The sequence below is a fragment of the Corvus moneduloides genome, chromosome 2, assembly GCF_009650955.1.
Source record: "Corvus moneduloides isolate bCorMon1 chromosome 2, bCorMon1.pri, whole genome shotgun sequence".
NCBI classification, from domain to species: Eukaryota; Metazoa; Chordata; class Aves; order Passeriformes; family Corvidae; genus Corvus; species Corvus moneduloides.
Genome location: NC_045477.1, coordinates 82,747,122 through 82,774,548, shown reverse-complemented (window position 1 = coordinate 82,774,548; position 27,427 = coordinate 82,747,122). Strand labels below are relative to the sequence as shown.

General features: G+C 37.9%; 1 protein-coding gene across 3 annotated transcripts in view; it reads left to right on the top strand.

The window, feature by feature from the left end:
- The window catches only part of TMTC4 (transmembrane O-mannosyltransferase targeting cadherins 4), a 56,575-nt gene that overhangs the window by 23,623 nt on the left and 5,525 nt on the right, over positions 1-27,427 (top strand). For 2 of the 3 annotated variants that reach the window (XM_032100126.1, XM_032100128.1), the window contains 12 exons: positions 579-676; positions 2,752-2,844; positions 6,221-6,382; positions 7,157-7,359; positions 10,633-10,804; positions 10,886-11,017; positions 18,445-18,524; positions 18,697-18,804; positions 18,926-19,067; positions 19,742-19,856; positions 20,337-20,449; positions 27,298-27,367. In XM_032100126.1, coding sequence (XP_031956017.1) covers positions 579-676; positions 2,752-2,844; positions 6,221-6,382; positions 7,157-7,359; positions 10,633-10,804; positions 10,886-11,017; positions 18,445-18,524; positions 18,697-18,804; positions 18,926-19,067; positions 19,742-19,856; positions 20,337-20,449; positions 27,298-27,367 — 1,488 coding nt within the window. Of the gene's footprint in view, positions 1-578; positions 677-2,751; positions 2,845-6,220; positions 6,383-7,156; positions 7,360-10,632; positions 10,805-10,885; positions 11,018-18,444; positions 18,525-18,696; positions 18,805-18,925; positions 19,068-19,741; positions 19,857-20,336; positions 20,450-24,115; positions 24,872-27,297; positions 27,368-27,427 lie in introns of those variants that run through there. The other variant, XM_032100127.1, reaches the window with a different exon arrangement.

Here is a 27,427-nt window from a genome sequence, read left to right as displayed (position 1 = left end):
CTTCTGCTCAGATACTGACATATTTGAGCTCCATGGCATTCTATTGCAGTGATAATAAAATGACATGTGGTACTTGCTAAATGCAGGAGCTCTGGAGAAGCAGCTCATTGTGCCTTTGTAGACTAGACTGCAGTTAAAACAGTTTGTGTGTGTGACACTTCATGGGTAACTATAATAAAGAATTTCTTGTTCTCGTGGTAGCTTGGAAGAGAGTGGCCAGTAATGACATCCTTAGCTCTAGCAAAGGATGATAAATGTCTCTAAACATTGGGAATTAACCTTTGCAGATGATGAATTGTGAAAACTATGTGAAGCTTCTGCCATTCTAATTAATCTGGCTAAAACATCGAGCAAATAGGGAGATTTCTAATGTCTCCAAGAACAGAAAATGACTGCAATAAAGGGACAAATGCCAGCATATTGCAGGAGGTGCCCTATGTTTTTTAAGTCTATGTATCCAGATCTTGACTGGTGGAAAAGATTGTGATACTAAATGCTGTTTATTTTTTAAATTCTAATTTTAATTTACCTTCAAGTGTGCAAAATGCCTAAAGATATGGCATTCTTTATTTTGACAGGTAAGGAAGGATATACGTTTTCTGTATTCTGGGTGCTGATGAGTGTTATCCTAGGTGCAATAGCCATGCTGTGCAAAGAACAAGGAATTACAATACTGGTAAGAATTCTCTTATTAACTGAATTTTGACTCAACATCTGTCAGGTGTAGTTGTGAAGTCTACAGAAATTAATCTTATCCACAGCTAATGAATGACATGCGCACCTTTTTGTTTAGTTCAGAAAACTAGTTAATGTTGACAAAAAGCAGTATTCTGGTAAAGCTGTCTTGATTGTATCCCTGCCAATCTGTTGAAGTTTTTCACTATAACTTTTGTAAGCAGGTTGCATATATTTTTGCAAAGTTTAAGGGTTTTACAGCATTAGTTTTGCTTTTGTTGCCCTTGTTTTTGAATGTAATTCTCGAAATAGCACGACTACAAACTTCTCATTGAAAGCTTATGAACAAAGATATGGCTAGAGGAGAGCATTTTTAAAAGCTCCTCCCCCTTGCTTTTGTGAACAGTGTAATTATAATTAGGGCCATTGTTGATGCACTTCCAGTACTGCATCTCTTCATTTTGTCCCTTATTTAAGGATCTGTCTATGGAAACAGATGTAGTTATTGTTTGTGTTTATTGTGGTCTGGCTTTTTGTAACTTCAGTGAAGACAATTCTCTTATGGGTGACCAAACTGGCGACCTGAAATGCTTTATCTGTGATTTTTACCTTTTATATAGCTATATATCTTTATAAATAAATCAAATTTACAGCTTTAGCTGACATAGATAAGCAACAGAATCAGAAAATTCTTTGCATCAAGGACCCTCTTGTCCTTGCTGGAAGAAAAGGGAAAAGAAATTCCAGAAAACTTCTTGATTTGGGACATTTTTTTGGATAGATGTTTGTAGACTGATATATTTTTTGAAGGTGTCTGTAAGGAAAACGTAAGAAATTCTCTTAAAACATGGTGTAATTATTTACTCTAGAAGCATGAAGTAATTATATGAGCTAGCAGACACAAACTATTATTGGATTTGGGTTTTTTATTTGTTTGCCGTTGCATTGCTGGGATGATTATATTTATTGTTGTGCTAAGGGGCACAGGTCAGAGGGATTAAGGGGTAAATCACACATTAAAAAGATTACTTGGAGGCTGAATGTATTTTTCAGTAGAATTCTTGCCTTCCTATCTCCATGTGAGTGGGCCAAAAGCCTTTTAGCTGCCAAGTGGCCGTTCTACATGGAACCAAGCCACACTCTAACCTATCTTCTGTCCCTTCCCTTTGGCTGTTAGTGATGGCCTTGTGGCCTCCCAGTGTACCAGCTCTTTGCTTCACCTGGAATTAGTTTTACTGTCTTTTTTCCACTTAGTCTTTAGAACAGTAAGGTAATTTCTGAAATTATTGGAATATAGGATAAATACTCAAGAATTATCAGGGTGATATGCTGGAACTTTGAAGCGGAAATGCTGAAGCTTGATTTTTGCTGGTAACCTCAACAGAATTACCCCTGGATACATTGATACAATACATTTTGTTTGCCTGCTTGGAGGTAGTTATGTACAAGTGTAGTCCTCCAAAGTGCTGAATGTGTTCTAGTTTTATGTGTAGTGGCTGATGTCATATGGAACTCTTCCTTTTTTTCTTTTTTTTTTCCCAGCAGCTTACACTGTGTATATTGTTATAATTGCAAGAAAAGCAAGCCTGATACCTGAGTTAAATCTTTCTGAGCCTTTGTCTGTACCCTTTAAAAACAGTATTTCTGAAACCTGAGAGTCCAAAGATACTATCAAACAAAGAATAAGTAGAAGGCTTAAAGAAATTCCACGTTACTGACAGAAGCCTTACCTTTTGACTGCAGCATTTACACTGCAGAACATTTTGGGAAGAAGATGGAGAGCAGAATTCTGTTGTGACCATGCATCTGTTATCTAGCTTGCTGGTACATGGTATTCCCTGAAGGGTTATTCCATGTAGCAAGAGAATTCCCATTACAGTAAAATGTTATTCTACTAATCTGAGCTCCATTTCCATTCTGCCATCATTACTACCAATGTATCTCTCTGCTTGTTTGGAATCAGAATTAAGATGTACAGTAGGTCATGGTAGAAGTGCAATTTAAGATGTATTTAAAAGAAAATATTTGTGGTTAGCTGCTTCATCTTATGCTGTTATTTTTCTCTTTGTTGCTTAGGGTTTGAATGCAGTGTTTGATGCACTGGTGATTAACAAGATAAATCTTTTGGAGCTCATTCGAAAGTTAGTGTATAAGGACAAGTCATTGGAGGTGAGTCTGGGAGGTTTTGTTCATTCTTAGAGATTTTGTTCATTCTGGCCTTTCCGACAGACATGCCCTAAAAGACAAAGATTCAGCTTCTGACAGTTTTGTTGCTGTTGAGAATTAGGGAAAAAAAACCCCAACCCAACCAACCAACCAAAAAAGGTATTGTTTGTTAGTCAGCCTAGGAAGGCATGTGCTATGACATCTTTGCAGCAACATGAGTAGTAGTGGGGTATTATTAGAATTGCATTGGATAGTGAAATCCCTTCCACAATTTTTTCAACAATATGTTAAAAATGTCGTATGGAACAGCTGACTGCTTGATGTAACAAGTTCTCTAGGGTCAGTAACTATACACCTGAAATGGCACTTAGAATGGTTTGGTCCAAATAACAAGAGAGAGAGAGATTTATTCAGATTCTTAATGACATAGTTAGATGTTTGAAAAGTACATCAAAAACATATTATGTTAATGGTAGCAGCTTTGGAGTTTAAAAGAAAAAGTTATGTTGGCACTGATAGTTGCTAAGGATTGATTTTTCTGACTTTCATTAATGTCACTTTATCTGGTATTGTCTCAAGTAGAGTCTGGCACCTAGTATCTGCACTGGCAAACAAATAACAGAAAAAATCAGCCTGAGATGAATGATGGATAGCAGTCAAATAGACCTACAGCCTACTAGAACATTGCTGCTGTTGAACAGCTAAGATTCTCACCCAACATTCAACAAGGCAAAGGAATATTCCTTGTACTTTGCTTCAGTCAGTGGTTTCACTGCAGAGGAGTCTCACTAATGTTTCTGAGTGGCACAGGTCCTATGGGGGTTTTAAATTCCTTTTCAAGGAGTGAAATGAGGAGCTTCAGGGGAAACCAGGGAAAGTAGGTTCTCTAGAACTGACATAATAGATTTGACCAAGGAGGGCTAAGTTGAGGAGTACAGGAGTATTTCATGCAGCAAATAGGAATGCTGGGGAGTTTTGCTGTATAAGGAGACTAATGTCAACTAGAATATGACAAGGGAAGCATCTAGAGCTGTAGGGAACTAAAGCAGAGCCAGTTCAGAATTAAGTGCTGGAAACAAAAGGTAATAAGTAGAATGTCAGGAGTAAGTGGCCAGTCAGCCTCACATCAGTGCCTGGTAAGATCATGGAACAGATCCTCCTGGAAGTTATGTCAAAACATATGAATGACAGGGATGTGACTAGAGACAGCCAACACAGCTTGACCAAGGGCAGATTGTGCTTGACTAATCTAGGAGATTAATCTGGAATGGAGAAGAGAAGGCTCCAGGGAGACCATCTCTCTAGGAAGCCTGTTCCAGTGTCTGACCAGTAATAAATTTTTTACAATGAGGGTGGTGAGGCACTGGAACAGGTTACCCAGAGAAGTTGTTGGATACTCCATCCCTGGAATTGTTCTGGGCCAGACTTGACAGGGCTTTGAGCAAACTGATCTAGCAAAAAATATCCATGGCATCCCTTCCAGCCCAAACCATTCTATGATTCTGGTGAATGTGTCAGAGTCAAACCTTTTTGGAGGATTATTCTTTAAGCATGAAGAGCTCAGAGCATGATTCTTCTGTTTTGTGACTTTTAAATGGTTCTGTCTCAGTGAAGAAAACATCAGATGTGCCTTTCCCCTCTTATTCTTTTGATAGAAGTAATTAATTTTAGCTCATGTTACCTGCAAAAATCTGTTCTGCTCTTTTCAAGGAAGTGTATCTAAGATTGTTTTGCTTTGTGGAAAGGCAGATCTTAAAAACTCTGCAAGTAAGAACTTTTTTTTTTTCTTCCTGATTGAGACAGGTTTCAGTTTCATGCCAGATTTCAGTTAGCTCTAAATCAGAGAGGATACAATAACACTTCTTCCACTTTCAAATTCTGCCTACCGGGAGATTTTGTAGCAATTGTGAAATCTGGTCTTTAAGAAACTGCATGTACTGTTAGATGAAATGAAGCCTGGGACAAGAGATTTTGTGTAGTTAATAATCTCTCATAAAGCAGTTATAAATTTTCACTATATGTGGTTCTTTTCATAGCACAATTTTCTTCCAAAAGCTATTTTATAGGAAAACCATTCCTAAATCCTCATTGTGGGGACTTTGCTTACTGAGATGTCCAGATTGGAAGCAGCCATTTGAGCACAAAGGCTAGCTTATGTAAAATCAAACTTACAGACTGCTTTATCCTCAGGGATTCGCCTAAATATTTTACCATGACTCTGTTGTCAATTACAAATACTAAAAAGCAATCTGAATATTGTTTTTAAATTCAACTTTCCCATCCTATTAGAAAATAAGTATCTTCAGCCCGGGCACTGTTAGATGTCTTTGTTCAGGAAGCCTCCTTTTTTTTTTTTTTTTTTTTTTTAAACTTCAGACATAGCTAATATAGATCTCCTAAACAACTCTGGTGATCCTTGCTAAAGAGCATGTTCCACTAAAAGGTAATAATAATAATTATTGTGCCATCTTAAAGCTGTGAGTGGTGTATTGTTATACTTACTGGTGGTTCTGTTTCCCATCTCCACTGGTGAAGCTTGAAGAATCTCTATAGTGTACACTGGTTTGTTGTTTGGTTTGGTTTTGTTGGGTTTTTTTTCAATTTATGCAAATGATGTGTGCTTGGAGAAAATGTGTTATACTTTCTGGAGAAAAAGATGTAAAGGTCTGTCAAATTTACTGTCTACACCATCGCTTCTCTATGTTTTATGTGAGTTGCACTCTTTACACCCTGAAGTGTATATTATAAAATATGTGATGTAAATCAACTGAGTTAATGTAGATCAAACACAATCTTATACTTTTTCTGATCTTAGGTAATTTACCCTGAAGTAAGTGATTTGGGTGCCTCTCTGTCATTAGCTTTTTAATCATGCTTTTTGAAAATTTTAATTCAGTTTCTAACTGTGCAGTTTTCTTGGTATATAACTGTAATTTTACTTCTGAAGATGCCTAAGTGGACAAAAGCTTTCCATGACAAGCAGTCAGCTGGAAGCAGCTGTTTAAAACAAAGTCGCCAAAGTAAGCATCCTCCATTTTAGAAAGAAAAGATAAATTAATTTAATATGCTGTATACTAAAAGCTGTATTCTGCTCAAACTCCCTCTCAGAAATTGCCATGTAAAATTACATCAGCTATAGAATTACAGAGGATTTGTAGAAGACAGTCTTCTTGAACTAGAAAGTTTTGTTTCCTGATTGAGAAGGCAATTAAAATGTTTGCAAAAAATGCTTTCCAACTAAAATATCAGCTGTAACAGCAAAAATGCACAGGAGTAGCTTTCTCTTTCTGAGATAGAGGTGAAAAGGATGTGAATCTGTCGGGTAAGAGAACAAATAATGTTTCTATATGAGGTGGTTTTCTTTCTTTCTTTCCTGTAGAATGCCGGGCTGTTAAGGAAGGGGCTGCTTTTTAGGATAACTCTTCTGATGTGTGGAGGGGCCGGTATACTTTATATACGCTGGAGGATTATGGGCACAGGGCCACCAGCTTTCACTGAAGTAGACAACCCAGCTTCATTTGCTGACAGTCTGTTTGTAAGAGTAAGTTATGAAGTTGCTTTTTTCTGGCCAGCTCAGAACATTTGTCTTTGTCATAAAATTGAGTTTTCTATGCTTCTAGGAAACAATAAAGTGGGCAGTTTTTACTTTTTAAGATATGCGTCATGAGTCAAATTCACTTGTGCTGCTGTGATGATTTTCTGCAATGTTTTTTAAAATAGTATCCCATGTATATTCTTTTTATTCAATTTAGCATGCACTGTACGCATTGAAGTACTTTTCCATTTACTCACTATTTTTCCCACGCATGCAAGAAATTAGCTTTTGCTGATTTTCATTCCTTTTCCACATGCTGTGCTTGACTTTTCATCTTCTTTCACAACTGAAGCAAATAGCACAAAGTTCTAGTCTGGTGTATTTGGAGTATGTCTTGGCTATACACCTCTGGTGGCATTAAGGATCTTTTTGGAGATGGAGAATGAAAGATGAAGACAGTGGGTGATGTCTTTTGATGTCTTCTCCTATAGTAAGAGATTGGTTTTTTTACATATGAATATTGGTTGGATAGCACAGAATTGCATTTCCCTGCTCTGAACTAGAGAGCCACCGAGCTATGTTTAAAAGAAAATTAAAAATTAATTTCACAGCTGTAATAGTAATGGATATGTAAATAGTTGTAGTCTAACAGTATTCGTGGCGTCTTTATTTTGTTACAAGGGAAATGAGGGAAGAGAGAAGGACTAAAGTTGCCCCACTCCTCCTCCCCCCCCCCAGGTTTAGTATCAAATAAATGTTTGTTTTCTCTTTGACTGACAGGCTATAAACTATAATTACTACTATTCGCTGAACGCATGGTTGCTGTTGTGTCCCTGGTGGCTGTGTTTTGATTGGTCAATGGGCTGCATACCCCTCATTAAATCCGTCAGCGACTGGAGGATAATTGCACTAGCAGCACTTTGGTTCTGCCTAATTGGTCTGATATGCCAAGCTCTGTGCTCAGAAGACAGCCATAAGAGAAGGTAAGAGACGTTGATGAATTTTAAATGCCTGGCCAACTTGAGTACAGTATTATTTTGTTAAATCCACTACTGATAATTTTAACAATTCAGTGGAACCAGTGTCGAGCAAATGCAGTTCAAATAAATATTTATAGCTGTCATTACAGTTTTATCCCAATTTGGGCCCATCACTGTACACCAGCTACTAGGAAACAGAATTGGAGGAGGAGGCATGGATGGCTGCTTTATATTTTCTCCTGAAATGGTATTTTGAGATCCTTAACACTGTAGGTGGTAAAAAGTAATATGTGCTCAAAACGCAGTAGGAAATTACGTATGTTGTTGCCCTTACTTCTTAAAAGTCATCATTTCCTTTAATCTTCTCCTAATAATGGAGGAGAGGAGATGTGCTTTGAAAGCAGGTAGAAATACTGGCCATGGTCAACAGTTAAAAAGTAAATGCTTGACCCATAGTATCTACTCAGAAAACAACTTGTATTTTACCCAAAGAAACTAAAAAATTTATTGTAAACTGTTCTTTCTTACCAAGGGCTTCTGTTTAACTTTGCAGGTTCTGTTCCCATGGACTTTTTGTAGACTTAATTTCTCAGTTCTTTAAAATTTTTCAACTGCTCAATCACAGAACGGTTGAGTTGGAAGGGACCTTAAAGCTGGGGTAGTTCCAGTCCCCCTGCCATGGGCAAGGACACCTTCCCTGAGATCAAGTTTCTCAAAGCCCCATTTATCCAGGCCTTGATTACTTCCAGGAATGGGGCACTATCACTACATGTCCTTTTTTAAAGCCCCTCTCTTGTTGTGCCCTTTAACTACTGGAAGATTGCTAGAAGGTCTCCCTGGAGCCTTCTCCAGGCTATGCAACTCCAGCTTTCTCAGCCTGTCTTCACAGGAGGCAGGCTCTAGCCTTCTCCTCATCTTTGTGGCCCACGTCTGGACTCACTGCAACAGGTCCAGGTCCTCCTTATCTTGGGGGCCCTGGAGCTGGATGCAGCACTCCAGGTGGGGTCTCACTAGAGCAGAGCAGAGAGGCAGGATCACCTCTCTTGCCCTGCTGGCCACACTGCTTTGATGCAACCCAGAATATGGTTGGCTTTCTGCACTGCAAGTGCACATTGCTGGGTCATGTTGAGCTTGTCATCACTGAACACCCCCAAGTCCTTCTTCTCAGGGCTGCTCTTATGCCATTTTCTGTCCAGCCTGTCTTTGTGCTTGGGATTGCCCTGACCCAAGTAGTGGACCTTGCACTTGGATTTTATGAGGTTTGCATCAGCCTACCTATCCTATCCAGGTCCCTCTGGATGGCATCCCTTCCCTCCAGCGTGTCGACCGCACTGCACAGCTGGGTGTCGTGGGCAAACATGCTGAGGGTGCGCTCAGTCCCACCGTCCATATTGCCAACAAAGATGTTAAACAGTGCCAGTCCCAATACCAGCCCTTGAGGAGCACCACTTGTCACTGGACACTGAGCCATTGACTGCAACTCTTTGAGTGCCACCATGCAGCCACTTCCTTATCCACCAGGAGATCCATCTGTCAAATCCATGTCTCCAATTTAGAGAGAAGGATGTCATGCTGAACAGTGTCAAAGGCTTTGCACAAGTCCGAGTAGATGACATCAGTTGCTCTTCCCTTACCCAGCAAAGCTGTAACTCCATTATAAAAGGCTACAAAATTTGTCAGGCAGAGTTTTTCCTTAGTGAAGCCAGGTTGGCTTTTACCAATCATCTCCTTATTTTCCATGTGCCTTAGCATATTTTCCAGGAGGATCTGCTCCATGATCTTGCCAGGCACAGAGTTGACCTACTGACCTAGTTTCCTGTGTCTGCCTTTTTCCCTATTTAAAACATGAAGGTTATGTCTCCCCTTTTCTAGTCAGTGGGAACTTCAGTGGACTGTCATGACTTCTTAAATATGAAGAGTAGGGGTTCAGCACTATCTTAGCAACTTTATCCATCCAGTTCCCTCAGGATTCATGAATGTGTCTTATCAGATCCCATGGAGCTGTGCACCTTCAGGTTCCTTAGATGTTCTTGAACCTGACCTTTTCCTATGGCGGGCAGTTCTTCATTCTCCCAGTCTCTGCCTTTGCCTCATGCGACTTGAATGATGTGGCTGGAGCACTTGCTAGTGAAGATTGAGGCGAAAAAGTTGTTGAATACCTTAGCCTTCTCTATGCCCTGGGTAACAAGGCTTCCCATTTGCTTCCAGAGAGGGCCCACATTTTCCAGTCTTCCTTTTATCACTGACATAGATAATTCTATTGTTCAGAGTGCAAAATCTTTTCTTATTCTTTTCTTCCCTCTCATCCCTTTAAATGTTAACAGCGCACCTGCCTGCCTTTCTGCTGTTCCCATACTTATTTGCACAGAGAAATCATTTTGGAGAGGGGGTGGAATTCTTGCTGCAAGTGATGTCATACTTTCCAGTAAAAATGCACTCACTAAGCCTTTATTGCTAAATAGTTTTTTAGTAAAAAGTGAAGACAAAAAGTATACTGAAGGCCTAGGACTTTTGGGGATGAGAAAATAGCAAGAGGACACATCTACCTTACGCTGTGGAGATTCATTTGTAATAAATTAGAATAGAAAATTACCATGCCCGTGGCCTTTGTAAGAAATACCTGACGTGGACCTGAGGTTCTTATTCCCTTATGTCAGCTCTATAAAAGTGAGGTACCTAGACTCTTTTGTCTGAGCTGTGTATAGTCCATAAAGAGTTACCTGCTGAGGATGTTAACACTGATGCCTAAAAAAAGGAAGACAAACTGCCCTTGAAAAGTATGTCTCTTCTGACTGTAGAAAGAGTGTAGATTACTAACTTTCAAGTGGTTAACCACAATGGATTCTACTATTGATGTGTTTGTTAGGAGAAAAACCACCCTCTCAGTTGAATGTGCACCTAAGTTTATTCTTTAACAGTGACTTATGTTTTTACCCCCATTACTGTCTTAGTAGGTCCAAAAATAGACAGGTAGCTTTTACCATTACTTTTCCTGCCTGTGTATTTTAAATAGGAGTTATGTAATTAATATGTAATGGGGCTATCTTCTGGCCTGGAAGCATGAATATTGCTTTTCTGGAAATTATAGCAACTATTTTTAAAGTGCCTCACTGAAATTTGATCTGATCTTCTTAGTGGGTCTCAAAGGCTGTGTTTGAATGTCCTGTTCTATATGCACATCCTTCTACAGTGTTTAAATAAAGTTTATATGTTAAGTGGAAAAGGTACTTTTGTTAAGATTTGTAGTTAATCTGAGAATCTGTTTCTTGTTTGCAGAATCCTTACACTGGGACTTGGATTTCTTATTATCCCTTTTCTTCCTGCAAGTAATCTCTTCTTCCGAGTAGGATTTGTTATTGCAGAGAGAGTCATCTACCTCCCCAGTATTGGATATTGTATTCTCTTTACATATGGATTTAGTCTCTTGAGTAAGCAAGCCAAGAAAAAGGTACCATCAAAATAATCAGTAAAGTTGATGATGTTGTTCAACTGCATGATTTGTTTCTTAACTTGGCTCTCTTTCCTTAAGAAAATTCTTGCTGTGGCAGTACTTGGAATCTTGTTGATAAATGTTATGCGCTGTGCACTCCGCAGCAGTCAGTGGAGGTCAGAAGAACAGCTTTTTAGGAGCGCGTTGTCTGTGTGCCCTCTGAATGCAAAAGTAAGTCACTCATGGACTTCTAATCTTTTTTTCTTTTTTTTCAGGTGTTTTGAAATTTGGGGTCAAGGAGGTGTTATGCATAGTTAGTATATTGTGCTACAGTGTTATTCACAGTCTTACTTGGTTCAGGAATGACATTGACATGTCAGACACCTAAATTACAGTGGTAGCATAGTCAAAATACCAGAAAGTGCAAATTACAATACTGTAATTCAGAACTTGGGAGTGGGAGTGGGGAGGTGAGGGAGAAGGGAGAGTGCACTTCAAGAAAGGCATCCAGTCAAATTGGGTGTACTGCTAATAAAATCTACTTAAAAAATTGTGTGTATAATTGCAAGTTATTGCAGTAAAAAAATCAAAACAGGGTAAGTAAATTGTAGCAATGTATTCAGCTGAAAAATGTCTGTGCTGTTTTTAGAATCCTTTCTGTGTACCTTCCAGTGGTATATAAAACCAGCACAGCTGAGGGACAAAGCAGCATATCATCAGTGCAATTGCAGGATGTGGGAGTAAAATCTTTGCTCCCACTTCTGCTCTTTTACAGCAGCTGAATGGGCTAGAGTCTTCAGACATGGACACTGAGGAAAGCTGCAATTTTCCCTGCAGGCTTAGTGAGGGAACAAGTAAGACGTGGAACTGGATAGCATGTTTCACTGAGCTGAGCAGCAGTGTTCAGCATTGGAGACTGACTCTAGCCTCCAGCAGAGGTGACCTCCACAGCAGTCCTTTGACAGCCAAGAGTGTGTTCTGTTGGAGTATACCACTGAGCCTTGATGGTGTCTGAATTTCAGTAAAGAGACTCTTCGAAGATCCTGGGAGTGGGAACGTGCAGCTATAAAAATATAAACAGCTATATGTCTATAAAAGTACATTGATGTTTTAAATTATTAGATTTCTGTAATCTAGAGTGGTATCTAGACAATACCAATCAAGATACAGAGTTTAAAAAGTGTGAATGCTCAACTTCACAAAGAGAACAATAAACTTAGCATTTACTGGAATACAAATATGCAGCAGTGAGCTGTAAAAAATATTTATGGCTAATATTTACAACATGGTGGCGTCTTTTGGTAATCTTGGATTATAATACATAGGAAAAGAGCTGTTGTATTTTATTGTGTGGCAGTGGTAGGCAACCATCTTCTTTTTAATGATGACCTCAGTATATCTTGTCTTCTGGATGACAAACGCATACTATAAATGGAGCAAATGCAATCTGTTTTCTTTGTGTGTAACTCCATCCATCTGCCATGGTAAGAGTGCTTCAGACAGATCCACACTCTTTGCCTGTGCTCCAAGCTCCTTGGACTCCCGCCATGCCTGGCTGGGAAGATGTGTAGCTGTGCTCTCACAATACTGTGCTTGAGCTGATAAGCTGTGCACAAGCTACTGAACTAATGCAGCTGGTTTAAAGCCAATGAATGTACAGGCAAAATGAGCTTGTGTTTGTCAACACTGGGCACTGTAGACATGCCTGAGCTGTATTTTTGCTGGTGACAGCTTGTGCAAGTGGAAAGCGTGGCAGTGTGAACAGGGAAGGGATTGTAGGCTCACATTTCAATTTTGCTGAAGGATGTAACTTTGAAATCACAATAGTAGGGAACTTTCCTAAGCAGGAACATTAGAGAGTCCATGTGTTAAGAGCCTCTTTCTTGTTTTCTTTGTGAACTCAGCTATATTTATTTAATTTTGACAAAGGTAAATGTAAAAATTTGAACTGGGTTTTGTTCTGATCTTCAGTTGTCTTGAAATTGCAGGCTTCCTTTAAAAATGACTCCACAGGACTTTTTGTCAGTGACCCATTTATTTCAGTAGGAGGCTGGTGCAGACCAAAGAATGGCACATAGATAATAGCTTTTTCTTGTTGTTCCTGGAACATATTAAGTATGTCTAATGTGGTCTCGCTTTACTTCCATTATGTAGCAGGATCTCAAATCCTAACTAGCAGAAAAGGCTGTTCATGTTTTGTGGTACAGCTCTTTTCAATTCCAAATAGTCTGTGTGGGAAGTATAGGGTAAACTTACCCTAATTCTAAATAACAAGTAGTAACAGCACTGCCTTCTCTAATTCCAAGACTCATCATCTTTAAGCATATCTTTAGATGAAGATGAGGAAACTGCATTAAATGAGATTGTCTGGCATAGTAGTGAATCTGGTGCCTTGAGTGGTGACACATCTGGCTCAAGATCTGGCATTTAAGATCAACTTTAATAAATGTTGCAGTGACTTTAAAATTGATTGGAAATAATCAGGTACCATAATGAAGCTACAAATATTTTGACCTCTAAAAAAAGCTCCCAATACAGATTTTTAAATGTTTTAAATATTTTAAAATTTATTTTAAATGTTACTTATTTACAATATTTTTAAAAATATATATGATAGATATATATATATAGATATTCGCACACACACACATATTTGGATGTAAATACCTATTGGGTGGGTGGGTGTTTTTAAGAGAGAGAAAGAAGTATGTTACACATCTTGGTTAAACATGTCCAGGAGCATGTCACACATTTGAACTTGCATGGCCCTACACTCAGGTTGGTTTCAAAGGTCATTAGACTGAAACAGTACACATTTTTAATACATTTGGCAGTATTTTCCTTAGCTGAACAGGAAGTGCCTGTATATTGATTCCATTTTTCCTACCACCTTTTTTCATACTGTATGGATTGGATTCTTCTCCTGGGGAGAAGAAGCTTGTTTCTTTTAGCATGTGGTTCATCACATTGGACTAAATGAGAGATATAACTCAGAAGGACTGCATCCTAGATTTGTCTTTCTCTCCACTGATGATAAAAGAAGTCCTGACAACTACAGCAGATGTGGATACATAAGATTATGTGAGATTTTGCCCCTGCCCTACTGCTGTTCTCTATTTCTAGACATTGCTGGATTGCTCCTCACCTTCTGAAGTCATTACACATTGTCTCTTTTAGTTTTAAAGATTATTCCCAAAAATACTCATCTTGCTGCCTTTTCTTTTTTTGCCTTTGGAAATGTTTGCACTGTTGGAAGAACTGAGTTATTTTTTCTTACCTTTTGGAAAAGCCATAGCAGTTAAGAATCCAGAGATGGTCTTTATTCCTAGATTACTTTCTCTCATTGAGTATCTAAATAAATAATTGCAGTTACATTGTTACGTACATGGGAAATAGCCGGCATTTTTCTTTTCCTAGATTTGAAATAAATAAATTTAAATGATTGTAAATTGTTGCTATTTTGTATCTAATCTCTACATTCTCCTTGCTACTGGCTTTTCTTTAAAGGATAGAAATAATTAAATGTAATTTTTGAAAAGCCATTTCAGTAGCAACTTTTCTACAATAATAAGCAAGGAGGTTAAAATACTCTCAACATAATGTTACTATCTGCCTTGACATACCAGGGTAAGTAACTTTGAACTTGATGCTTTATGCAAACTGCAATCATTATAGATACAAATTTGTCAGAGACAAGCTGTGCTAATGCTGAAAAGGTACAATAAGTTTGTGAGATTGGTTTCTATACTTTCTTAAAAGGTCCTGTAAAACCCCTTTGTGACAGAACAAGATTCCTGCCTGAGGATCTGATCTTTGATCCTTAAGGAAGCTGATCTAGAGGACATTTCCTTTTGATATTGAAGTTTTGTTTTTGGTTTTTTTAATGATATATATTAAAAGGGGATTATCTTCTCAGGAATTTAACTTAAGTGCTGTGGGCTGTCTTTATATGGGCTATTTGCAGTGTTTTGCCACCATTTGAGATGTCAATTTTTGCATATACAAGCACAGTCATGCAAAAGAACCTTTAGACAACATTAGATACACAAACAAGATGTGACTATCAAAAAAGCTTTGTTTTATTATTATTTAGAAAACAGAGTTTTAGCAGTAGAAGAAAGAGAAGATTGATGACAGGAGCTGGCATTGAACGGAGGCATCTACATGTTCCTGGAGAAATTTGGACGTCTGTGCTTTGCTTTCATCCTTTTCAGAAAATGTTCATATTTGCTAAAAAGTGATTATCAGCAGCTAGGAAGAGAGAGAGTAAAATTGATGATAATAGTAGTGCTTCAGCTGAGGGGATGTACCTCCTAGAAGGTGATACTACATTTCAATTTCTTCCTATGCTACTTTGAGGGGGGGAAAAAAAAGCAAAAAAAATCAGGCTAGCAATAATTTCATTTTTGTACAGGAAAATATAATTTTTTTTCTCTCTTTGTTTAAATTTAACATTTAAATACAAGTTCAAGTACTATGTATATCTAGCACAGAATAATATGCAGTGCTTTTTCTTTTTTATCCAGGCTTCTTAGGCAGATTGAAGTATTGCAAACAGACAAACACTTAGAGCCTATTCCTTGGCTAGGCTGTGATGCCATGGTTATGTTAATTAAACAACACATGCCTGTTGAGTGAAAGTAGGTTCTACCCTAGAGTATTTTTACCTGATTGTCTAGATTTCAGAGAATACTATGTTGTTATGCATCCCTGAGAATGCTCCTTTTAGAGCTACTACTGTAAAGTAATTACCTGTTTAAGATTGATAAAGGATCATCTGGGTATAATGTAATACGTCATTTCCAGTTAATATTTAATCATTTAATAAGGAAGGGCTCTGTCTGCTCTTAAATGTTTAACCAGAAAGGGAAGATCTTCCCTCCCAGGCTGGCATGCACAATATCTGCCAAAAGCAGAAGAACCACACCTCTAGAGATGAAATTTAAAACAACTCACCGGCCCCTCATTATTAAAGACCAGATCCTTCCCACCAATTGGTACATAGAAAGCACTTGTGTCCCCGTGTTGTGCAGGAGAGTCACACCTTGTGCTCAGCAGACAGCAGGTGGTTACTGCAGGCCTGCTTTAAGTGAGCTAAAGGCTGACCTTGGCATCTCTCTGCCGTGGCCAGTGAAGTGAGAGACATGGCTGGATGGCAGAAGTAACCTGCACATCTCAAATGACCGTATGTGCCTGGAAACCATTTGCTGGTTCTGTTCTTAAGAGCAGGAAGTTACTGCATCTTACAACCCATTGCAGAACTGGTTTTGTCATTGGATATTTACGGTAAGCTGGACACTTCTTTTGGTATGTTTGGTTTAGGTTTTTTTCCCTCTTCCCTTCCTTGTCACCACCATATTAAGAAGAACTAAAGCTACAATTTCACTTGAAGGGAAATTAGAAAACTTACATACACCAAGGAGCCCTTCATTTTTGGGAGTATTGTATAGAAACATCATTTCCTTTCACACAGAAGCTAGAGCTGAGGACAAAAATACACCACTGAAAATGCTAGTAGTTTATTTAAATTGTTGTGCTATCAGCTTCAATAGACTATAGTACATCTTTTTAGTTCAGTTCACAAAAGTGCGCTTAATACCTCATTTGATGTTTTGACTTGAGAGAATTGATATCTCTCAGTTTTATTCAGACTGCACAATTCTGTTTATGTGAGAAAAATACTCTTTCTGATGCTACTTTTGGGGAAAAAAAAATTGATGTGAAGATACTACATGTTAAAAAATAAACGTGTGAAAGATAGAAAGTGAAGTGCTGTTTCCTAACACAAGATAGCTGGCATGTGAAAGACTGAGTGGTTGGTGTACACCAAGATTTTTCTCATCTGCTCTGTCCCAGTCTTTAGTCAAATTTCATTTTGTAAAGCTTCTTAAAGAATGAAATTGAATCAAGTTAAATATAATTTTGTTTGCTGATACTGAAGTGTAAAGTCAGGTACTTCAAGGGCTAACATAGAGTATTCAGTGACATCTTTAAGTATTTCTTCTGTGTTGCCACAATTTATCTTTTATCTGGGTGAAATTTGAATATGTGATCTTCAGCATATATAATCAGAGCAATCCAGTTTGGTAAGAATGTTAGTGTTCTGAAACATTTCTGGAAGAGATATATAAATAGAATTCAGTTCTAAGAAACATCTTTCAGGGTACTTCATTTTATTTTATTGGTTCCTGGGAAAATGCTGCACCATCTTTTTGTATTTTTTGACACAGTCAATTGATCTTTGGCTATTTCTTGATATAAATGTACCGTTCTGTTGCTTCTTTTCCCTGGGCCTTGTCATATTTTTATGAATGTACAACACAGTGCCAGGATTCTTTTCTTCATGGAAGCTGTGCTAGAACTGCTTTTATGGGATGCTGAATTTGTGTGCTGTTTTATATCTTATAGTGTGAGGAGCTGCCTCTGTGCATGCTTACTAAGCTTTATAGTATCTCTGCTCTCCTTAAAACCAGTGAAAACACTTTTTCGCCCATTCAAGAAAGTGTGGAAAATGTCCTTAACTTTATTTGTTGATAGTATGTTACTATGTAGTTACAATCATATAGAGATGAAATTCAACAATTAAATACCCTAACAACCAGGCTCCAATAATTGTGTGCATTGGATCAATACTGTGCCAACTGCAATTAGCATTTTTCAGTTAATGGACACGTCAGAGAAAATCCTTTTTTGAATGCAGAAGGTGAGTTGGACTTACCTAAGTGCATTACAGACCTATCTTTTTGGACTTCAATCTGAAGTTATTACTGTGTTTTTAAATTGGATTTTCAAAGTTTGGAAGAAATTACTGTATGTGTTTGTTTTAGATGAAGTATATACAAATTGATTTCAAATAGTAAGGTAATCTAAATAATGAGTCCTGATCCAGGTACTGAGAAATCTCTTTTCAAGAGTCAATATTCACAGTACTTTTCAACCAGGTAACATAGTCTGAGATTTGTCTTAAAGTAGGATTTGAGATGTTTTCCAACTCAGATTTGTCCTGAAATATATTTATTCCTATTTACTCCTGCCATAAATCAGGATGATGCACCTTCTTCCCTGTAGTCTGAAAGCTCTAGATCCTTCCTTCATGCTTCAGTTTTTAGCAGGCAAAGTCTTCAACATGTTGCTGTTATTTCAGAAATGCTCTTTGGTTCATTTTTATCCTAAGACAATAATTGTGTCTGTCTGTTACCTTTTGTTTGGTTTTTCTGTGACTGTTGAGTTTCTTCTAGTTTATGCTATAATGAAAACAAATTTAATTGATACATTGCTGTAGTGTTTCTTCTGCTATGATAGATTTGGTTTGAGTCAAACTTTCTCTTACCTGGCAAATAAACGAAATTAAGAGCAGGAGGTCTCCATACAAAGTGTCTTGTGAAAGGTGTGGTATCTCATTTATAAAACTAGGAAGTGAATAATCTCTCTTAAATAGCTGGAACAGGTAAACTGATCTATTGATATATTCCTCAATTTTTTTCTTACTATCTTCATTGTATGAACTGTCCAGTTTTAAGTATCAACCTACACCAAAAGCCAGCCGTGAATGACACAAGTGCTGACTGTTTCTTTTTGGAGAAAGAATTTTTAGCTACTTGGTTCCACAAAATATCTGACTGTGTGGCATCTGGTGGAATATCCATCTGTGTTTTCAGGTGCACTACAATGTTGGCAAAAACCTGGCTGACAAAGGAAATCAAAGTGCTGCAATCAAATACTACAGAGAAGCTGTAAGGTATTAGAAATTTTACTACTTTAATGATCTGTCCTAAAACTGCTTTCATGTTTAACATGAAGAAAATGCTTAGGTATTCATTTTCATGTTCTGCAGCATTGCAGAGCTAGCAATTTGCATATATTAATACATGTCCATACATAATAATAATCTCTTAAATTTTAAATTTTAGGTTGAATCCAAAATATGTACATGCCATGAACAACCTTGGAAATATTCTGAAAGAAAGAAATGAGCTCCATGAAGCAGAGGAGTTGCTGTCCTTAGCTGTACAAATACAGTATGTTTAGACCAATGCTAAGCAGTTTTTTGCACTAACTGAGCCAAAATGATACAATAGGATCTTGTGTTTCAAGTGCTTAAGTGTCCTCTCTCTTGGTGTTTTTTCCCAATTTGCCCAGACCTGATTTTGCTGCTGCGTGGATGAATCTAGGAATAGTACAGAACAGTTTAAGAAGGTTTGAAGAGGCAGAGCAAAGCTACTGGACAGCAATTAAACACAGAAAAAAATACCCAGATTGTTACTACAATTTAGGGCGGTTGGTAAGTGCTTAAATGATAGCTATGACTGGAATCTGTGTCTCTCTATCTGTGTATATATAGATAGATTTATATAATTCTGCTGTACTGTTAAAAGCTGATAGTTATCCCAGTTTCCTTGTATTGTGATTGAGGCTGATTTCATACTTTAGCAGCTTTTCCTATAGCTTTCCTGGTATACTTCCTTCCATACAACCTTTGGTAATCCTACTTTATCATATAAAGAAGTATAAACAAAAATACAGATTTTAGGGGTTTTTTTCCAAAAGATACTATTAATCATTTCCCAATATTAGACTGTTTTGCATTCATTAGTATATCATTAGCTAGTAGAACTATGCTGAAAAATTTGAATTAGATTCTTGGAAATATGTACATTAAATATTTACTAATTCTCTTGCGCAGATTTCTAAGTTGTGTGCTCTCTCTTCTCCTTATTCTATTGGTACATGCATATTGGAAGACAAGCCTCGCTCCCAGAGAAAAGAAAAGGAAAATCAGTATATAGCACTCTCATCTTCCATACTACAAGAGTATTCCCTTTACATTTCTTATTTTTGTCTATAAAAAGAAATCATACTAGAAAGGAGCAAGACGTTAACAACTCTTTAGTGTCTTTAGTGCATGAGAGGAAAATAAAGCAAGTAATAACAAAATTACTGGATTTTTCTTTTTAGTATGCAGATTTGAATCGCCATATAGATGCATTGAATGCATGGAGGAATGCTACAGTCCTAAAACCAGAGCACAGTTTGGCTTGGAACAATATGATAATACTGCTTGATAACACAGGTAAAAGTCTATTTGAATGTTTCAATTAATAATTCAGTGTCTAGAAAAACTTAAAGCTTTATCTGGTTTTATCTGAAAGGATCTCTACTTCTTGTTTGGCTACCCAGACAGACACTCTCTAATGTCTGACTCAGTGATTTTAAAGCATCACTTGAAATCCAGCCGATACATTGAATTTCTGATACTTACTTGAAATGCCATCAATGTGCAAGCATGTTTGTATTGCAGATTAAATTCTAGAACATTTTCATCTGTGCTTTGTTGTTCTTCTGAAGGTGTTACATGTTGAAAACAAAATGAAGAGCTTCTATTGCCTGAGTCTGCAGGATTTTACATTTGTGTGTGTGTGTGATACCTGGTTTTCTTCAAAAAACTATGCAATCAGCTATTTGTAAAATATGTGTGCTTGCATCATGCAAAAGTAACTAATAGGGCTGTGTTGAAACATGCCTTCTCTTTTTCTTCTGCCTGGGCTCCCAGGCAATCTAGCTCAAGCAGAAGCAGTTGGAAGAGAAGCCCTGGAATTAATACCTAATGATCATTCCCTTATGTTTTCCTTGGCTAATGTACTGGGGAAATCACAAAAATATAAGGTAGGTACCTAGATCTTTTTGACTGTAGGGCTTTGGGCTGGTTTAGTTGGGATTTTTCCCTCAATTAAACTCCATCTAAATCTTTTGTAGAAACCGTTTGAGGACATCATTCTGGATTATGACTTAGATAATCAGGTTTCAGTGCCCCTTTTTTTCACAGTGTTGGTGTGTGATTCTGGCTTGAGCTTATCTCTCCTTATTTTAGATGCCTGGGTTACAAATGTCACTGCCCTACATTATGTCAGTGGTCAGTGGAGAGAAATAGGCTCTTAAGCACACTAGAGGGCAGTTAGGGTCTTGTGTTGCTTCACTGCCGAGGGAGAGAGCCTGCATTGAATTAGAGACCTTGTTTCAGGAACTCAAATTGGATGAGACAGGCTAGTCCTTGTGCTTTTGCTATGTGTTCTGTGAATATAGATAGATAAGAATTCTAGCCTTTTTGCCTCAGATGCTATCTAAAATACAATAATACAAGTTTGTTAATCCCAGATTGAGGATGGGATACCTGGGTGATCTCAGAATACTGTGAGAGAAAGTCCATACATTGAGCAATGTATTGAACTTTCTCTTGGATGCAGTGGACCAGCCTGTGAGTGGTACCTCAGCACTAGCTACCTTTATTTGCAAGTAGCAAATGTAATGAAACTGAGGAGATTGACTTGTTTTCCAAAGGGAATTGTGTGAGCTGATAGAGAATAAATCATACACATTTAATATAGTTAGTTGTTTAAACTGACTCTATAGTCAGTGATTTATGTATATGATAGGGAAAAATTAATAATCAAATTCTGGTGTTCCTCAGAAAAACATCATTTACCAAAGCTTGGCTTTTAAGGGGTTTGATGTCTTTTTGGTAGTGATAATGTTAGCAGCACTGAAGGAACATCCTCATTTATATACAAAGTAAGAAGATTTTATTATATGAAACTTGACAAGAGGAAATGGCCTAAGTTGCACCAGGGAAGGTTTAGATTGGATAGTAGGAAATTTTTTTCATAAAAGGGGTTGTGAAACATTGGACCAGATTGCCCAGGGAAGTGGTGGAGTCGCCATCCCTGGAAGTGTTCCAGAAATGTGTGGATATGGCACTTGAGGACATGGTTTAATGGTGAACATGGTGGTGGTGCTGGGTTGACAATTGGACCTCATGATCTTAAAGGTCTTTTCCAACTTTAATGATGCCATGATTCTCAAAATATATACATTTGTCCAGCAGTTACTGTGACCACTTAAATTTCTACAGTATTGTTCAGCTGTGGAGTCCTGACCTGTCCACATGTGAAGCCAGGGCCTGTGACAACCCAGCACTTGCTTTTGTTTGCATTAGTGATGCTGTTTAACACCCTGCTGCTGTTTTTCTAAACTGGCTGGGTTTTTTTCCTGTATGCTCTAATTCTTTTCTCTCTCCACCTGAGACTGTTATAAAATATATATTTTAGGTTAGTTTAACAAAGTTCCAGAAGGATACAAATTAACATCCAGAATGCATAAGGTATGAGATTATGGAGGAGGTAATTGCTAGAATTATTTTGGTGAGTCATGACTGTGGAAGAATAGAGGATTTTACAGTCAATCATTGGGAAGAATATGTAGCATGACAGAATAAAGAGCATTTATAATGAAATAAAGTAGAAAAAATAAGTTGAAAACAAGCTAGAAAACTTTTTCAGGTGTAGGAGAGTCAAGTCTGTCTTAGTGGATTTAAAAAATAAAAAAGAAGATAGTGGTTTTGATTGCCAGCCCTGAAAGTTGTTAGGCTGCAGGAGAACATGTTGGAGGACAAAAGTAGAAATAAGAGTAGGGGAAAGTGCAGCTTTTAAGTCCACATTCTGAAAAAAGCAAAAGGAATAGTGGAGCCCAGGAAAAAAAGCAGAGCGCCAGTGAGTGTTTTAGTAGTTCAAAATGGAGTAGTAGGTTTGTGCAGAGCTTAACTAGTCACTTAAAACTGCTGGGTTATAACAGGGAGAGCAAATTAGGGGAATTGGAAAGTGGGCTCATAACCAAAGGTTATGATCTCAGCAGCTGTATTTTCCATTGCCTGGAAAGAAGAGATACAGATTTGTTTGTAATGGGAGAATGCTTACTGATGAAAAAAAGGCATGAAAATTTCAGGTTTCTTGTCCACCCCCTCACCATGTAAAAACAGAGGAGTGGATGGCTCTTCAAGAATTTTTATTGAATCGAATTGGAAGGGAGGAACGGGGGATGGAGACTGTCAAGGTGATGGGAGGTAATTTTCAGAGTGCTGCCTGGCTGTGTCTGATGTGTTGTATAACCTCAGGCATTTAATTTATTAGGTTACTTATTATGTGTCTGTATAAAAGTTGCTACTACATTGGCTTTGTTGCCACAAAGGAAGATTTGTTCTGGGGAATTTTTGTATATCTCTTATTTTAAAAGACATTGAGTCAAAAAAGTTTTATGATGTTGTGAGAGATTTCCTTCCAATAAGCACACAACATTGTCCTTCAGTTTCAAATGCACTTTGATTTTCAGCAGAAGATAGGTTTCCTACGTCACAAAAAATAAAAAATAGCCCTTTTTTTTTTTTTGCATTGACTGATAAATGATTTATTGTTCCAGAAGGAAAAGCACATAAAGGATGAGCTGTTTCTGTGGTTTTGTTTGGGTTTTTTAATTAACGTCTGTTATACCAAGTTAGATTCTCCTTTAATTGCTTGTTCTTATCTCAATGGATGAAGAACCAAGCTATCTTTAGTTCTTTGAAAAAGATGTGTGCTATATTTTTGTTATGTATACGTCTATACTTTTTCTGTAAAAAGTGCAATAAATTGAAACCATTCAGCATTTTTTGTATTTGAAATAAAGCCAGACTACAATTTTGTGGCCTTGGCAGCAGATGGAATGCAGTGTGCTTACCCCAAGCCTTTGCTATATGCAAGCTGCAAGTTTCTTGGCAACACTTAAAGATTTGGCAAGATGCAGCAATCTGAAATATCATTGATGTACTGGTATGTATATTTACTCCATATATCCACAGTAATATGAATATGATGCACCTTAAATAGCCTTTAATCAACCAGTATGCTTCTACTAGCTGCTGAGCAAAGTAGTGGTGATAAAAATATTCTGAGCATGGAGTTGAAGATGTATGGTAATGGCAGCCAGCTCTTGAATATCTATTTCATTAAATTATCTGGAAGCACATTGCACGTGTTGTCCCACTGTGCTTCAACAGTGAAAGGATGCAATTCTGTACATTAGGTGCTTCTGCTCTGTGTAAGTGGCAACTTTTAGGCATAAGACTGAATTAAATGGTCAGCATATCTTTCATTTTGATTGGTGTTAACCTGCCCAGTGAGGAAAAAAGAGATTTACTTATTAGGCCAAAATACTAAAATTTGGAGTGGGAAAAAATACAGCTTTGTGGGACTTAAAATTACTACATGGTTTCAAGTGCCAATCCACTGTTGATTTTTAGGACTGCAGAGCCGTATGAAAAGAGGAGGTTATCTTGAACCTCTTGCCATATTTTTGAGTCTCTAATCCAACCCCTAACCCAAACCAGGGCCAGTTCCAGTTGAATCCTAAGTATCTCTGTGGATAGAGATTCTAAAACCTCTCTGGACAGCATGTTTCAATGCTTGACCAACTTTATGATAAAAAAAAAAAAATTGATGTTTCCTTTATTGGTATTTCTTGTAGGCCATCTTGCATCCATTATGTCTCATCCCGTCTTACATGTGAGAAGATTCTGTTTCCATCTTCCGTGTATTATCTCATCAAGCAGTTGTAGGCAGCACCTTCATCTTCTCTCCTGAAGCCTGAAAAGATCTGTTTCTCTCAGCTGTTCCTTGCATGTCCTGTGCTCCAGCCTTTACCACCTTTGTGGCTCTCTGCAAGACTCACTGGAGTATGTCTGTGTCTTTCTTGTAATGGAGACCCCCAGCCTGAACACATACTTCAGGTGTGGTCTCGAAGTGCTAACAGAGGAAATCACATGGTCAGAGGTCCAGTCCAGCCTCAACCATTCTGTGATTCCTGCTAGTCTGTTTCTCTGCCCTGCCCAGGTCCCTCGAAGTAGCTGTTCTCCCCTCCAGTGTATTTCTCACACCGTCCTCTTAGGTGCTATATGTAAAGTTCTGGAACCGCATTCAGTCCCATCATCCAAAACATGAATGAAGTCACTAAATAGTATGGGTTTCAAAGAGACCAATGCATCCAGGAACTTTAATAGTCTGGGTATGAGAATGCTGGAGCAACTGCTCATGCCATAGAAAAGCAAGGCTAGAATTTGCACTATGGAGTCATATACTCTTAAATTTGCCGGCATCTTGTTCCCTTGTTAACTCCTATCCAAGTATTCCTTGTCCTGAAATGTAGGAACCAGAGTGCCGAGAATATTTCTCTGCCTGTTTTTATGGGTTCTTACCCCCCTGAACAACACTGTTTTAGCTTCAAACCTTGGAAAAAATTACCAACAGTCAGACAAGAACTAGAAAATACAGTGGTGTGAATTAGGTGATAGACTACTATGTAAGATTGTCACAGGGTGAAAAATTTAGAAGTTTTGGGCTTCTCTTTGTAGTACATAGATAAGAGTAAAAAATATCAAAATGGAGGATTGTTGTTCTCTAAACCTTCTTCTCCTTCTTCTACTACTCCATATTCTGCAGTAAAAGTAGTTTGGATTGATTGGATAGAAAATTCCACAGTTCCTAGTCGTGTTACTGAATAATTGGTAGGAAAGTGAAAATAATGTATGTTTTTAGTAACTATTGGTTAAAATATCTTTAAAAGCTGTGTAAATCTTGATAACTAGAGCTCACTCCTGCTTTTCTGTCTTCTGTGCTGTACCTGGGTCACGCTAGTGGCTCTGTTTCTCTGATAAGACTTAATAAACAACTATCTGGAAGCATTGAAACTAAAGGAAAAGTCTCGGTTTATCTGTGAAACTCCTCTCAAAGACTTTCAGCAAATTCTCTCCCATCAGGAGGGACTTAATTTATGGCACAGTTCAGTGTCAATGAAACAAAACTATAATCACAGATTGCTTAGGGTTGGAAGGGACCTCTGGAGATTGTCTCATCTAACCCCCTGCTAGGGCAGGTTCACCTAGAGCAGGTTGCACAGGATCCCATGCAAGCAGGTTTTGAGTATCTCCAGGGAAGGGCACTCCACAACCCCTCTGGTCAATCTGTTCCAGTGATCTGTCACCTGTACAGTAAAGAAGTTCTTCTTCGTGTTCAAGTGGAACTTCCTGTGCATCAGTTTCTGCTCCTTGCCTGTTGTGCTGTTGCATGGCATGAATGAGAAGTGCCTGGATCCATCCTTTTGGCACACTCCCTTCAGGTACTTAGACATCGATGAGGTCCCCTCAGTCATCTCTTCTGGAGGCTTAACAGGCCCAGCTTCTTCTGCCTTTTCTCATAACAGAGATGCTTCAGTCCCCTCATCTTTGTGGCCCTCCACTGGAGAAGCTCTGAGAACCCTGGGGTTTGTAATTTCCTTGACCTGTGGAGATGAAGGCACTTTCCGCATGAGTCTCTCCTGCCTTGAGAATGGCAGCCTCAGCTGTGCTCAGCAATGCTTTTAGTTTGGGCTTGAATTTGGACATATGGGGAGGCTCTTAAGTCACTCAGAGCTGAGTGACTCAATCTTGACATCAGAAATTTCTTTTCCCCTGAAGGGGCCCTTACAGAGAGTTATTTCATGCTTGACATAAGAAGATGGTGGAACCAAAAATCTGGCTGACAGGTTTTCTTTTTCAGTAGAGCCTGTGTTATATTTTAAGCAGCAAAAGCTTAGCACAAAGGAAAGGACTTTTCTTCATGTTACTATTCTCACATACCTCAGACAGCAAGTATGTGCATTCAGACGGAAGCCTACCACATTGAGGTAATTTTATCTTCAAGTCATTTGCATTGAAACTGAATGAACAACTTTCCCTAAAGCACAGCATAGAAATCTATGTAAAATGTGCTCTCAAGTATCTAAACTTGCATGTCAGTGAGTAAATATGCTTCATTTGTGCTGGGGGTCTGTGACTTTTTAAACTTCTGCAGGAAATATGCTCTGGGAAAAAAGTATCTATATTAGCAGCTAGTTCGGAAAAATAGAATTGTTTTAACTAGAGAATAAATTTAGCAGTAAATTATTCTCTGAATATTTGGTGAGGGAGCTGATGTTTTCTAAGTACTCCGATACCAAGAGTCTTAAGAGTACACACTGCAAGTGGTAATACAGAGAAGATAACTGGTGAGGAAAATGTGAAGGATGTTGTATGGCATGATATGATTTGGCATGATTTTTTAAATAAAAGGTACGCAGGTACTCTTCATTGGGAACCACACTGAAACGTTTGAAAGGGATTTACTGCAATGCCCCTGTTTTTAATGCTAAAATTATTGTAAAAGGAAAGGTGTCTAAAAGCAGTTTGCTTAGATACTGAATTCCATTATCCTTAATTTGATTGCATAAGTAGGGAAAACTTCAGCAGATAATGTTTGAAAATACTATAACTATTAAAAAAAAAAGGTACTTTAGGTAAAGAGCAAAAGGTAAAGAGTTATTTAGGTAAAGTAGGTAAGAGTTTACTTAGGTAAAGAGTTATTAAACACTTCACTAGTGCTTAATAACTTTCTGCTAAAATTACAGCAGCCTGTGAAAGCATGACACTTACTTGTAGCATTATTACTGTTTCCAGGGGGCTGTAGCCACTTGAGCTACAGGATTGGGCAGGCTCAGGATATTTATATGGTGGTATCATATAGATATGGCATCATTTCAGAGGGTTTTTAATTACAATGCTGGGTAAATTTGGCATTGTTTTATATATATATATGAGAATGGACTTTCCTGATGACTTGTTATTTTAAATTATTCAGGAATCTGAAGCTTTGTTCCTCAAGGCAATTAAAGCCAATCCAAATGCTGCCAGTTATCACGGTAATTTGGGTAAGAGCCTTTCTAACTCTTATCAGCTGTTATTGTTTATCTGCTTCATATTCATTGTGT